The sequence below is a fragment of the Lepidochelys kempii genome, chromosome 3, assembly GCF_965140285.1.
Source record: "Lepidochelys kempii isolate rLepKem1 chromosome 3, rLepKem1.hap1, whole genome shotgun sequence".
Classification (NCBI taxonomy): Eukaryota; Metazoa; Chordata; order Testudines; family Cheloniidae; genus Lepidochelys; species Lepidochelys kempii.
In genome coordinates, this window is record NC_136382.1 from 202,625,271 (window position 1) to 202,641,033 (window position 15,763).

Consider the following 15,763-nt stretch of genomic DNA (forward strand, 5'->3'; position numbering starts at 1 on the left):
CTGTGCGACGTAAGCACATAAGTCCCATTGAAAGCCAATGTGGCTTGTGCACCTAAGTGACAAGGATCTTTTGAAAATCCCACCCATTATGATCTACAGAAAGTTTAGTTTAGATCTTTAAGATTTATTAGCTCTATTTTTCGTTCCCTTTAGACTTCACCACTCTCACACGTGGACTGCAAGAGTCCCTGAAAGCATAATTAAAATAATCAAGCTGCAGGCCCTTAACCCTACTGCAGAGATCTATTTCTCATTTTGTAGTAGACTTGGGCCGAATAGCATTCTATGAAATGTTCTTTCTAAGAGACCTGTGACTCATGTCCGGATGAAAGGGTACAGCGTGTGTTACATTTTAGACACCTGCGAGGGACAGTGAGCCAAATTCTCTTCTCAGCTCCATGCAACAGTATGGATAGCAGTGGGAGCTCTGCCTGTGTTGGGAAGAGCACAGTATGAAAGCTAAGCACCCCATTGTGCACTTGGAAGGAGAGCTTTGCTCCAGTTATGGACTAGTTCTGTATAGTCATATGAAACTACTTCCTCGGCTGTCATTGCAACTCCTCAGATGGGATAAAATACTGAATACAGGGGGAGAAAATGAAGTGGGGGGAAAGTCAGCTTGAAAGGGTAAGAGCTTGGTCACCCTTCTGGGATTGGCTGAATCTGTAGATGTGAGATTCAAACTTTGGGTCAATGAAGTGATGGGCCCTTTTGGAGACACTGAGCTTTCTGCATCTTCAAATTTATATACAGATCCACTTCAGTCAGTGCAGAAATGATGCCAAGATCCATGTTTCATTGTAGCAGGAGCGTGACTCACTTGAAATGATTCTCCAAAGTAGAGACACAGAAAGTGCGTATATCTAGAAAGCAACTCCTGAATTTGACAAAAGGAATATGGTTGTTTTTGCTATAAGGTCATATACCTGCAGTGGCTCCCAATCTGAAGGAGTCAGAAGCCTCACAAATTGCTCTGAGTCACGAGAGGAGACAAAAAACGAATGAATGAAGTTGTCTCAAAGGGGATTCATATTACTTTTTGTCTCTACACTTTAGAAAATCTCTTTACGTCAGTGAAAACCGACGGTCTGAGCAAACAGCAGTGCCTGTGACAGCCACGCCAAAAGCACGAACCATTCAGTGACTTAGCACCCAACAGCCAGAGCCAACGATGGTTCAGAACTGAGTCACACACCTCTGATGCGTTCTATCACTACTGCTTTGCTCACCTAGCACACACGTTAGAGGTGAAAAGAGAAGCGGCAATAAATAAATAAATAAATGTAAAAGGACGTTTGCATTAGGGGTGACTGAAAGATTCTGATTACACTCAGACGTCCCTCCCACCCCCTTCAGATGCCAGCGAGATGTGGACTGGATCCTGAAATCTCCTGGGCCCTATTCTTGTGTATGCTTTAAAAGAATCAGACAGGTTTTGCTTTATACTCTTGTACTTGGCTGAGGAGAGGTTGAGAACCACCTTATTTAATTAAACAACTTTCAGAAACCAAACTCTACATCAGCATCAACTAATTTCTCAACTGTGAATGGGGAAGGTTAGTAATAATAGTGCCGGGGTAGTATTTTACAATTTCCTGTGACTAAATCTATCAGCATAGAGTTAGAGAGAAAGAGTGAAAAAAGCAGAGAAGCAGTGCAGTGCAAGTGAAATATAGATACTTTGTTGTTGTGTTACTTATTTATGTTGTAAGTGAATGACTATCAAGACAAGTAAACACTTGTGCCTTACAGTGAAAGAGACCCACACAAAATCTGTAGCTGTTAAAGTGGCCAAGCCTATCACCAGTAACAAAAGGATACTTCAGAGAAGGATGATATTTTCCAAAATATCTTCTGCATATTAGTAAGCCTAGAACTGTATTTCCATAGAAAAGAAGTACCTAAAATTAACTGGAGGTATTTCTTTCAGAACTCTAGAATGCTGCCCTTACACAGCATTTTAGCTAATGTACTATTACCGCTATCTAGCATTTGTGCTGGAGGCACAAAAACTGCAGATCAAATACATACTGTAGACTGAAAGTGAGATAGCCTTTTAGCCAATTTCAATTACTGCTGTGCACTGACACTGTTAATGTCTCGCTACCTGGATGGGCAGTCCATTGTCACTTTAGTTCCTGGAATTTACAACTTTGTTATTTCTTTATCTACAGTTACTATCTTGCTGCCTTCTAAGCTCCAGCATTTTTGTTTCCTGCTTTCCCCATTAACCCACTGATTCCCAAGCTGTGGGTACCAGACTGTTCAGGGGAATCATGGGAATAACATCTCAAGTGTCACTGAACGTGCCAGGGTGTTGGCAGCTTTTGAATGCCTAGAGGGGAAGAGGTCCTCTGCCACTAGCTGTGTGCACTCTTGTCTCCTTTCTCCCTCACACAGAATCATAGAATATCTATGAGTCCTCAGGAGGTCATCTAGTCCAACCCCCTGCTCAAAGCAGGACCAATCCCCAATTAAATCATCCCAGCCAGGGCTACTGCTACACAGCCGTTCTCCCTGCAGGCCTTTCTGCAACCTTAGTGCTAACAGTCAGACCTGCAGGGGGAAAGGAATGAGTAAAGCTGCAGGCCACGGAAAGGAAAGAAAACACATGACAGCAAACTTGGCAGGGAGTTAAGAGTCCCTGCCAGATAGAGAAGAGAGGGAGCTTTGTCCCCTTTTCTGTCAAAATCCTCATTCAGGCCTTCTTCTCTTGCTTGGACTCATTTTGTCATGGCTTCAATTCCAGTTCTCCAGACTCCAGCACATACAGGATCCCCCTGCTCTTGTTATCACCCATACAAGAAATGTGGCCATATCCCCTCTATCTTCAGACAATTCCACTGGCTCCCCATTCACCTCAAGATTCAGTTCACACTTGCCCTCCTTGCTTATAAAACCCGCCAGGGACTCCATACATGTCTGTCTGCTCTCTCTATCATCTAGCACTGGTCTCTTTTCTGTCCGAATGTGGCATCTCTCCACTCATGATCTTCTTCTTGCAGCTCTGGACTACTGGAACATCCTCCCTCTATCTCAGTTTCAATGACTCTCCACCTGTTTTCAACACTCATCTGAAAACATCTCTTTGCCCCTCCATTTCTCTTTCCTTCTACCTTCGCTGTATGAAGGTGTTTAACTCTGCCATGTGTTGGGACACATTTTACATGCAAGGAACTACCCAAGATAAAGTGACACTGTGTTGCCTCATTATACCTTGAAGGATATTTCCGTTGTCATGGTGAATCCATGTGTAATGACGGGCTCTTCTTCTGCTGTTCGTCCCTTCCAGCAGTCCAGCTCCACACAGCGGCAGCCTGACAAGAGCACTTGGCGATACATCTCTACTGAGGAGTTACCAGCCAGCTGTCCAGCTGCAACAACATAACAAGGACACAAAACAAGGGGATTCATTCTGGGCTGCTGGGATAATTATAATGAATCTAATAACAATGAGTGTTAATAACATCATTCACCCTCTGGTGACAGGCAAGCTGTCAAAGACATCTTAAGAGCACCAGATCTAAATGAAAATGACTTAACACAAGACAGTGCCATAGTCCAGGTTCTGTCTTTATTTACAATGGTGTAAATCAGGACTACCTCCATTGAAGGCAACAGAGTTACCCTGATGCAAAGCCACCAGGAGACTAGCATTAAGGCCTGTACAGACAGACAGACACGCAAGTCAGTGTGCCTCATTATTATTCTCCTATCTTTTAAATGTTTGCATTTTTCAAATGGCAGATAAACATGCATCTTTGACATCGGTGAGATGTAATAATTGCAAGACTTCATAAACAAGATTTTAAAAAGTTCCTTGCTATCGTTGTCTTCAAAAGTAATTGCTAAGATCCCCAAGTTAGTCTGAATTTCACATTAATAAAGAGCTCTTTTTAAAGTTTCAGTTCTTAAGCACGTGTTATACTTTAAACAAGCCACACAAGATACAAAGGCTACGCCACAAAACTGGGACAGTAGACCTCTTTTTGTCACAACACACAATACAGTGCAGTGCAAGAGAAAATCAACAGCTGTACAGTCACTCATGGATCAACAGTAGCTCCCAAATCAATACGTATCATACTAATCACCACGGTTATTTGGTTAGTTAAATTTCCCAAGGTGATGCTGCACTATGTATTAAAAATTTAATTATATTACCTGTTTGCAATACTGACATATTGTAAAATTAAAAAAACAACCAACAGCTTTTTCTCAAACCTGGAGACTTTAGGAAAAAAATTCCCCTCTCGTTTAAATCAAATGTTTGTGTTTATGAAAGGTTCTGGGCTTCCAGCACTGGAAACCTCAATCTGTACAATGGGTTCAGCTCCAGTAATGGCAGTGCAAATGTCCTGTGATGGAAGACTAAAGATAATGGAAGAATGGTCCAGTGAGCAGGATGCCAGCCTCAGACTGGGAAGACCTGGGTTTAATGCCCTGCTGTGCCACAGACTTCCTGTGTGACCTTGGGCAAGTCATTTAATCTCTTCACACATCATTTTTCCATTTTTAAAATGGGGATAGCACTTCCTGACCTTGTGGGGTTGTTGTGAAGATAAATACATTAAGAACAGTGAGGTGCTCAGATACTATGATAACAGGGGTCATATAAGTATGTCAAAGAGATATATAATGTACCTGTCGATGAATGCACTCCGCATTCACCATTTCTGTGGTCCTCCTGTGGATAAGCTCTCTGCTGGGAGCTCAGCTCCTCTGACTGCTCCACTCAATTTAAATGTTTACTTTCTATTTTCTCTACCCTTTACTCTTATTTTAAATTCACTTTAAAAACAATAAAAAGCCCTCCTCTTTGAAAATGCTTATTTAGGGCTGGTGCCTGGGATAGAAAACTGAGGATGGAATTTTCAAAGGTGCTCTATGCTGGCCTAACTCTGCTACTGAAGTCTTAGAGTTTTTCTACCTTTTCCATGTGGTTAATGCACTTGTTGTTTATATGAACCTGGCTCCCTTCAATTCTTTCTCCCTGCCTCACTGTTATTCCCTCCTCCCCCATTTCACATCTCCTTCCTGTTTTCTTTAAGTGCTTTTCCCCTTTGATTCGCATCATAACTTTTCAGAAGCAGATGGATGCACAAGCAGATAATCTTGCTTGCAAACATATACCGTGCACGCAGTCACACCGTCTGTGATGCACAATTATCCATTTCCCCTGTAGAATGCCTAATTTGCACAAGCACATGTCTGTTTGCAGCGGCATGCACATATTGTGTCTGCATCTTAAGTGTCTGTTTTTGAAAACTCAGCTCTCAATGTTTGGGTCCGCTGATCTATGTTGACTGAAAAGTTGTATGTATTTACAGCTGTTTTCTTTTACGTTGTCTTTGTTTTCCCTCAAAGCAGTCTGAATGTTGATGAATGCTACTGTATGTTTTAGGAGAATATTGTCCATCATCTACTGGTTTGCATCAAACATTTTGGACTTGTGAAATCCTTGACTTCGGAAATCTCTATCTAAAGCATCACATGCACTGCTTGCCATATGACACGTATCCACGTTGCTCTGCTAACATGATTCAACTCTCTTTGGAACGATCACCGCTAAGGGTGAGAGGATGTTCAGTGTCCATGAACATTCAATCCTCAGCAAGACTGCCAACCAGTGTGCAAAACCAGTATCAATTGGTTTAGTGCTTTGGACGACTAATTTTTCTAATACATGAAATAAAAGCAATATTCCAAGTGTTTAACGTATATTATTTATTCAAAGGATGGCCACTTGATTCTGCATCTATTCCAAATAATCTCTCTCGCAGACAAATTCTGAAAGGTACTAATAGAAGCAATAATGGTAATACTTGCAATAGGGTAGTTTGAGTATCACGCTACTACAGAACAATATAATACTGAACACTGGAAGTTCCCTTCTTCAATACATACTAAATCTGCTTTAGCACCATAGTACTCTAATTGCTACTGAATTGCATTGAATAAGGAGGAGCATATTTTTGACAAAACCTGAATTTCCCAGTAAACACAAGACCAGATCCTCAGCTGGTAGGAACTGGCATTGCACTATTAAAGTCAATTGAACTATGCCGATTTATACCAGCTGAGGATTCATAGATTCCAAAGCCAGATGGGACCGTTGTGCTCAGCTAGTCTGACCTCCTGTATAGCACAGGCCACAGAGCCCCCCCAAAATAATTCCTAGAGCGTGTATTTTAGAAAAAGACACTCAGTCAAAAGCAGCCCCTCACTGTGAGCAAGATTCAAAACTGCACGGGGGAACCCCATTGATTTTGAGTCCAATGTGTTAACCACTCATCCATCACAGCTGTTTTGGCTGTCGGGGGGCTAGCCTACTGTCTCCACATCCGTGCACTTACAATTACCCATTCGGCCTGCAAACAACATGATTTGCAGAAGCTTTCACTCAGGTCTAGATTTTCAAAGTTATGCTAGCCCGCTTGTCTGCACACACCCCTTCCACATGCGTAAAACATGTCATAGAGGTAAGTTTTTCCAGCACATAGCCAGTTGGATGTGCCCTTTAAACTATTGCTTTATCACTATCATAGCTATGCTGAGTACCAGCTCATTTTTCTTTATATTTGCATAGCAGTAAGCTTCATATCTGACGTGTAAAACATCCCGCATCGGATCTGATATGCCAGAGTTGTCTGATTGCCAAAGATGTGACTTCAAATCTGAATTTCAATGATTTACACAAACAAACCACTGAAGTGTCACATGGCATAGGACAAAAGCCTGCACTTACCTTTAGCCTCTCTAGAGGTGGGATCAGAGCAAGTCAGGTGTGAGGCCCTGATTCACCCTTCCTGTGCAAGGCAGACTGGTTCGGCGGGAGAGGGGGAGAATGTATTCTGAAGTTCACCTTAGTACTTCTTCTAACAGATGCAGTATGCAGCTGCTTCTAGCACATGCAATCCAGGGGTGAAATCCTGACTTCATTAAAGTCACTGGCAAAAATCCCACTGACTTCAATGGGGTAGGATTTCACTTTAGGTGTCTGACTATACTTGCTGGGTGTTCTGGTGCATGAGTTGGTGTGCTGGTTAGTTTTCCCCAGTTCATTTTTAAGGGACTAGATGTGGAAACATGCCACAGCACATGGATCAAGAGGGACTAGCACAATGTGGCCATGGGGCTTAAAGTTGGCAGCCTGGATGTATTTGCTCCGGGTACTCCATTCAGCACAACGTACAGTACCAGTGTACTTTCTCCTCCTTAAAATAGAAGCTTGAGGATAACTCTTTAATTTTAATGCACTCTAACCCTCAGGCTTCTGAGCATTGCACTAAAGGATATGCCCAAACCTAGGAAATTTCAAAATGGCAACAAGAACGGGCACAGAAAATGTTAATAGCTTAGGGTTAGGGTTAATAGCTCATTGTTAAACAACAGTGAATTATCCCCACAAAAAACAAATTAAAGGAAACAAAGAAGTGATGAATGGCCATTAAAAGTTGTGGATTTTTTTAACCTGCCCTTTAATTTGGGCCTATTTTCTCTCTGTGTATCCTATGTTCCCATCTGACCAAACGGCTACTTTCTACTGTGGCTGTTCATTTCTGCAGCTAGTTAAGGCAGAAGTCCTCGAAGCTATTTGTACCAGCTGCTTTAAAGACAGCCTGAACTGAGAGTATGTCTCCACTGCAATTAAACACCCATGGCTGGCCTGTCTCAGCTGACTCAGGCTTGCAGGGCTCCGGCTGCAGAGCTGGAAAACTGCAATCTAGACATTCGGACTCATGCTAGAGCCTGAGCTCTGGGACCCCTGAACATCTGCACCACGGTTTGACAGCCCTGCAGCCCAAGCCCAAGCTGACACAGGCCAGACACAGGTGTTTAACTGCAGTGTAGACATACTCTAAGAGTTTTGCCTCCATGGCACACTCAGAGCCTGACAAGTGAAGGAGCAGGAGACCTGAGATGAATCCAAATGAGGATGTTTTATTTTTGGCAGTAAGAACGTAAGAATTGTCATGCTAGACCAGAACAGTGGTCCATCTAGACCAGTAACGGGTCACTCAGAGTGGCCAATCTCACCTTCAGGGGAAAATGTAAGACCCCTATACAGTAGCTGTGTGATACTGTATTGGGGCAGTATGGAATTTCTGACTGCAGCTGGTGATCATCTCGTGGCCTGAAGGATGAGGATTTACAGTCCCCTCTATTCGACATTGGTGAGGCCTCATCTGGAGTACTGTGTCCAGTTTTGGGCCCCACACTACAAGAAGGATGTGGAAAAATTGAAGAGAGTCCAGCGGAGGGCAACAAAAATGAGTAGGGGACTGGAACATATGACTTATGAGGAGAGGCTGAGGGAACTGGGATTGTTTAGTCTTCGGAAGAGAAGAATGAGGGGGGATTTGATAGCTGCTTTCAACTACCTGAAAGGGGGTTCCAAAGAGAATGGATCTAGACTATTCTCAGTGGTAGCGGATGACAGGACAAGGAGTAATGGTCTCAAGTTGCAGTGGGGGAGATTTAGGTTGGATATTAGGAAAAACTTTTTCACTAGGAGGGTGGTGAAATACTGGAATGCGTTACCTAGGGAGGTGGTGGAATCTCCTTCCTTAGAAGTTTTTAAGGTCAGGCTTGACAAAGCCCTGGCTGGGATGATTTAATTGGGGATCGGTCCTGCTTTGAGCAGGGGGTTGGACTTGATGACCTCCTGAGGTCCCTTCCAACCCTGATATTCTATGATTCTATGATTCTAAGTCGGGGGCGTGGGTGGGCTGAGAAGCAAGCGGTGACTTCACGCTCAGGCCCAAGGAGGCGGAGCAGAGGTGAGCTGGGGCGGTGGGGGGGCGAGGAGGGCCGCCCGTGCCGCAGCAGGTAAACCCAGGGGGCGCGCAGGGGAAGCTCTCCCCAGCTCGCCTCTGCCTCCCTGGGCCTGAGTGCGAAGCTGCCACCTGCTTCTCAGCCCTCCCAGGCTTCCCACGTGAACAGCTGATTAGCAGGAAGTGGGGGGGGGGGGTCGGAAAAGCAGAGCAGGACAGTGCGTTCAGGGGTGGAGGCGAGCTGGGGCCAGGCGCAGGGTGGGGCGGGGAGCTGCTGGTGTGTGCTCTGCACCCACCAAATTTTCCCCGTGGGTGCTCCAGCGCCGGAGCACCCACAGATTTGGCGCCTAAGGCGCCACTTTTGATGTGATCAGTAGGGGGAGCGGCCGCTCCCCCTGCTCCCCCCTAGCTACACTACCCCGCCCCTAGGAGCCAGAGGGACCTGCGGGATGCTTCCTGGGAGCTGCCCCAGGTAAGCACCGCCAGGACTCCCCACCTCGCCCCCCGGCAGGTCCCTCTGGCTCTTAGGGGGCTATGACCCCATCATGGGGTGAGGAGGGAACAGGTTATTAAGATTTTGGCAGCTCATCACTGCTTCTGTCCTGCCCAAAGGTGCCCATACCCCAACTTTCCCTGTTGCCATGGAAAGCAACACTCTTTATGTGTCTCTGAATGGAGGGAGAACGAGAAGCTCCTCCTGAGAGGATACCTGGGGCTCCTCCCCACCCTGCTCAGCTCCCACCTGGTGACCAGGTTTCTGCCTCTCCCAAGCTCTTCTACCCTCCAAGCCAACAGAGCAGGGGTGGGAAAAACCCAGACAGATGGCCGGGGGGAAACCGGGGGGTGGCCCTGCTACCCTATTGCCTGGTCCCAGCAGCTCAACAAGTGTTCAGTGATAGCAGGGAAGATGGTGAGGGGAGAGGAAAGTTAGCTTAGTGCTGCTACATAACACAGCAACCTCAGACTGGTCACTGTCCCGTCTTGTCCTCCCCCTCCTCAACAGCACATTGTTGTCTCTTGAAATTGTGAAGCTGGAGCATCATGGTGTTGGGTTTTTTGTTGTTGTTGTTGTTTTTTTGCCCATCTTAATTTCCTTCCCACCCCTGAAACTTCAGGTGTTGTGAGGTAGATGTTGGTAACCCACAAGCTGGGAAGGTCTATTCTGCTTGGAAAAGCTGGCAAGATCCTGTGCAAGAAGGGAGGTGGGTGCACAGGTTGGGTGGAAAGGTTTTAGGGAAGTGTTGAAGGTTGCAAATAAGTGATGCAAGTTGTGGGCTCAGTACTTGAAGCACAAAAGCAGATCGGTGCTGTAAGCAAAGAATATTGTTGCAATAAAGAAGGAGATAATGAATTTGTATCCAAGGAATACTGCTCGGCATTCTTCATGGGAGATGCTCAGTGGCCTAGGAGCACAGGTAGAGGAAATGGATATTGGAGGTGAAGCAGGGTTGGGAGTTAGTTGGGCAGAATTTGCAGTCTATACACACACACTCAACACAAAACTGATGAGCTCTGCATCCTGCATTTGTTTTTCTTCTTAACAGGCAAAAAGGCGGATGGCAAAATATAATTTTAAAGGTTAAATAAGTGCGCGAAAACGATTGTGATAGATAATGATCATTACTGCTTGGCTTCCAGTGCTGCAAGGAATGCTGCTGCAGTGTCACTCCCCACTGTGACAACAGCAATAACTTCAGGCAACTCTGAGAAGAAATCAGTCACAAAACAGGACTGCCGATTAATGTCTGAAGGATATTTCTTTAAAAAATCAGTGGTGAGAGAAATATTTTTTGCCCCGAAGAGGAGATTTCTTTAAACCACGTTCGAATTAATAGAAATTACTTCTTTCCTGATGGATTTTACCTTTGTTCTTAACTGTTGCATTTCTTTCAGGGGGAGGGGGAAGCAATAAAGCTTCTAAATAAATAATCAGGACTTGTTTCTACTAAAGGCTAGAAAAATGGTCACGACAATTAAAAATAAAGTCAGACTGTACATATGTTTCTCTTCATGTTGTAACAGTGTTTCTTTGGGGATGCCTTTTTTCTTAGCTTAAAAACTAACAAAAGGATTGATAATTAGTAGGGCAATAATTGTAACCATAATAAAGATGGATTGCTAGACTGAATGGTTTCCCTACTTCCTTAATAATGATTACATGATTGGTTGCTACTGCCATTTGCACTGCTCAAATGAGTACACAGATGTTGCTGAAGCTTTTGTTCCCAACTTTCCAAGCCTTCAACAGTCAACAAATAAGATTACAATCCAGTAGCATTTGTTGACATGTTAAACTGAATGAAGTGTCTGCGGAAAAAATGAAAACAGCAACACGGCTGTATCTGGGCTAGCTTGAAAATAAATCTATGGCTCTCAGCTTTTGTAATGAATCTATAAAATCTAATTATTAAGTCCCGTTCCACGCCAGCTGTCTCAGATTTATGGAGCACATGAACCCACAAAGAAACAGGGCACACATTTTGTATCTCAAAAGTTAAAACACTCTCAGCATGATTTTGTATTTTTTCTGGTTTAAATTATGACAGCTTTTTTTCACTTGTTCTGTAACAGCATTTTAATTCTACCAATCCACAAATGATATGTTAAATAGGACTGAGAGCTACATTTGAGTCAACAGTGTAACACTGTTGCAAAAAAGCAAATGTCATTCTGGGATATATTAGCAGCAGGAGTGTTGTAAGCAAGACACAAGAAGGAATACTTCTGCTTTACTCCATGCTGATTAGGCCTCAACTGGAGTATTGTGTCTAGCTCTGGGTGCCACCAGATATGGACGAATTAGAGAGAGTCCAGAGAAGAGCAACAAAAATGATTAAAGATCTAGAAAACATGAGCTATGAGGGAAGATTGAAAAACATTGGGTTTGTTTCGTCTGGAGAAGAGAAGACTGAGGGGGAACATGATAACAGTTTTCAAGTACATAAAAGGTTGTTACAAGGAGGAGGGAGAAAAATTGTTCTCTTTAACCTCTGAGCATAGGACAAGAAGCAATGGGCTTAAATTGCAGCCAGGGCAGTTAAGGTTGGACACTAGGGAAAACTTCCTAACTGTCAGGATAGTTAAGCACTGGAATAAATTGCCTAGGGCAGTGGTTCCCAAACTTGTTCCACTGCTTGTGCAGGGGAAGCCCCTGGTGGGCCGGGCCAGTTTGTTTACCTGCCGCACCCACAGGTTCGGCTGATCGCGGCTCCCAGTGGCCGCGGTTCGCTGCTGCAGGCCAATGGGAGCTGCTGGAAGCGGCAGCCAGTACGTCCCTTGGCCTGGCCTGCTAGGGGCTTTCCCTGCAGAAGCAGTGGAACAAGTTTGGGAACCACTGGCCTAGGGAGGTTGTATAATCTCCACCATTGGAGATTTGGAAGAGCAAGTTAGACAAACACTTGTCAGGGATGGTCTATAATACTTAGTTCTGCTTTGAGCGCAGGAGACTGGACTCGAAGACCTCTTGAGGTCCCTTCCAGTCCTACAATTCTATTGTTTCCAAGAGTAGCTTCTGAAACTATCCCAAAATGTACATCAAGTAACGTGCTGGTGCAATTTGGTAGGAATTCTTTTCAAATTTGGTCTGACTTAAACTCATAAAAGGCAAGGCAAGTTTGAAACACAATTGGTAACTCACTCCTTCCTGCTGCAATATTAAGGTGTGTACTGTAAGATTATTTACAGTCCTGAGACATTTACGATATCTAAGACGAATAGTTTGGATTTCTGCCAAAGTTTCATCCTTGATTCTGTACTTCCTGGCTTCTGTTAGTTGTTAGCTAGTTGTCGGTTCTGTTGGTTGCTTTTAAGTTAGACCTTTAGGGCTTTATCATGTTCTGAGCTGCACCTATGTAAATCTAGAGTTACTCCACTGAAATCAAGGGCAGGACTGCAAATTTTCACTACCATAAATGGGAGCAGAATTTGGCCCTGTACTGCCTCCCCACTCCATGAGCCTATCCACTAATGTGAGAGACTTGCCACTTCTCTACAGCTCCTTGGACAGCAGCCTTACTATTTAAGTGACAGTTTCCATGGATCAGGAATTCTTTGTAACATTGCACCATTCTAACTAAATGGATTCTTCTGTATATCAGTAGGGCCCAGTCCACATTACAGACAATAGACCTGCAAAATATCACCATAAAAATAAAGCTGCTTTTGTATTGAGAATGCTTGAATTCGTCAAAAGATCATACATTTCTATATATTAGAATCTTAACTTTTAAGCAGCCACGCTGATATTTTTTTAATCTAATTTGCAGAAACAAAGCTGCTCCTGAGCAGACCATGAGAAGTTTTAGGATACAATACGATTTACAGCCAAGGTATAAAACTCTGGACTACGGGTGTCTAATGGAAATACTGACAGTTCATTAATTATACAACAGCGGCAGTAGGTGCTGCAGAAAGTTCTATAACATATATAACAGATGCAAATTAACAACCACTTGCCCTGTTTAGATTGGGCTTCTACATGGAATTGTTGTGTTTGGATCAGTGCTCCCTGGCATTTTGCAGAACTAAGGCATGTCTCTAAATCAGTAACATTAAAAAGACCATAAATCAATTATACGAGCCAGATTTTTACTATGTACTGTTATCACTTCTTCCTTGTTTAATATAACACAAGATGATGCTAACATAAAATCAAATGTAACAAACAAAATTCCCTTAGGCAAGTGTGCTTAAAAATGCTTAATTTTTATATAATATAGAAAAAAAACATTTTAAAATTGTGAATTCACAATTCTTTCCCCGGAGATAAACCCTATGGCCAAGATTATAAAAAAGGAGAGTCAAAAGATAGGCTCCTAAATCTTTATGTAGCATAATCAGGGTAATGATCTGCTCTTGCAGTCTTGAGTGTTTTAAAGCTCCATTGACTTTAGAGCATAAATAATACAGATCAGGCCCTTAATTTAATTATGTCATGGGAGCTTCTGGGAGCTCAGCATTTCTGAGAATTGGCTTGCACCATCAAAGAGCCTAGATGCTGAAGGCAGTTAGCAGCCCAGATCGCCCCTCCTTAAGAAGAAAGGGGCAGAAAGGCAGGAGACTCATGAGCCATTCTGGACCTCTCTGATCTCTCAAACCAAAACAAATCTATTGGGAAGGTTGATCTCACAAAAGCTTCAGGTTCAATTAGTTTCAATTAGAGGGGGAAAAATGAAGTAGATGCAGGGAGGTTCTTACTATGAGGATTTTACCATATTGGTTCACCTCTCACGAATCGTAATGAAATATTGTCTTGGACGCTAGACAATGAACCATTTCTTTTCCAACTTAAACATCTGCTCCGGAGCCTGTTTATGTTCATGGGGATCTTTCAACTTCACTAGGCTTTTTGGATCAGGCACTGACTGAACTATATAACTTCCAATGGATGTTCAATATTAATAAGAATAAGGAGGTAACATCTCTGTGAAGCAGGATAAGAATCACTGTCTGTGTTGTCCTTACTTTTCAGAAACAATCAGAGTGTGGGATCATTTACACCCGAGTGGTTAGTGCATCCATCCAGTATGACTGCAAATACGCTGTCTATTAATGTTGCAAAGTAAGAAATCAGATCCTTCCCGTACTATACCTGTGAGGTAGGTGTTGTGTGAGGAATTGATCAAATAGTGAGACAATGGCTGAGACATGTCTTCATTCAAATCCAGTTTCTCAGGTGGAACAACGCCATTCTCTTCTCCACCCAGGTATCGCATAAATCCATCCACCGATATCTGTCCTGGGAAAGCACAGATTCGGGGGAATCACACGTTAATTCTAAGCACAGTATCCTCGGCACATACATATTTTCCCATTCAATGCATATCTAGAATGTGGCATATGAGAAAGGCCACGTTATAATCACATTAGACTAGTTATGAATATGGCCTACATTTATACCATTTACAGAAGTGTTTTTATTATTATTACCCTTAAACTCTCAGAATTGTGTGTAGGGATCTAAACACATGACATCAATTGTACAGTCTCGTACAGAGAGACTGTCCTGCCACACTGTTGATCTCATTCCATTCACTGCAATGAGAGCCAAGCATCAAAATTCCCCATATATGGCCCATACATAAAATGTCATAAATAGTACTACCTTGCCATTTATTTTGGTTTGTTCATTAACTTTCTAACTATTCTCATTCCCTCCAGTTCCTCTAGAGCCAAAGCCTGAGGTCCTAACTCAGTTTGCATTCAATTCTTTGCAATTTTCCTGGATAAGGACAGAGTAAAAAACCCCACTGCTGGGGGAATAAATATGCCAGGAATCTGTAGGTCAGAAGGCTATGGACACAAACCAATCAAAAGGATCTGGTAAATTCTCTGCTGTCAACATGATTCCAGTATGTACATCTGAACTTAGACTAACGAACCCCCTCAGCAAGTGTGAGTTAGTGTTTTGTTTTGTAATTATTTCACCAATTTGAACACCTCTTTGAAACTGCAGGAGCAAGATCAGCCTGGGCACAAGCGGGATCTACACCACTGACGGCAGTGAAGCTGTGCCTCATTCCACAGAGGCTGAATTTGAGCTGTAAACCACTAGGCTTTGACTTACTCTGGATCTGACACATGCTACTCCACTGGGCCAAGCCATAACATTCCCTCTCAACCTTCCCCCCCTCCCCCCCGTTTTTTTCTGATTTTATTTGTCTAGTTTTCCTCTACTGGTCTGTTTGAGGAACTGTAGTAACTCAGGCTGTTCCCTCAGCGCATTACCTCAGAGGTGGGGAAACCTCTGATGTAGCTCGCTCCCGGCCCCTCCCCTGCAGCCTCAGCTCACTGCACCGCTGGCGCAATGCTCCGGGCGGCGGGGCTGCGAGCTCCTGCAGGGCCGCGGCCTGAGCCGGGGCTCTGTGCTGCGTGGTGTGCGGCTGCCTCTCCTGGTGCTCTGGACGGCACGGCTGTAGTGCCGCCAGCCACCGGTGCTCCAGGCAACGCGCTAAGAGGGCAGGGAGCCGGGGGGGGGGGCTCTGACC

The 15,763-nt window shown here is 43.9% G+C and overlaps 1 protein-coding gene across 10 annotated transcripts in view; it reads right to left on the bottom strand.

The window, feature by feature from the left end:
* PLCB1 (phospholipase C beta 1) overlaps positions 1-15,763 on the bottom strand; it is a 653,791-nt gene that overhangs the window by 174,175 nt on the left and 463,853 nt on the right. For all 10 annotated transcript variants that reach the window (XM_073339660.2, XM_073339659.2, XM_073339667.2 and 7 more), the window contains exons 10-11: positions 14,368-14,514; positions 3,217-3,374 (exon numbers count right to left, since the gene is read on the bottom strand). In XM_073339660.2, coding sequence (XP_073195761.1) covers positions 3,217-3,374; positions 14,368-14,514 — 305 coding nt within the window. The remainder of the gene's footprint in view (positions 1-3,216; positions 3,375-14,367; positions 14,515-15,763) is intronic.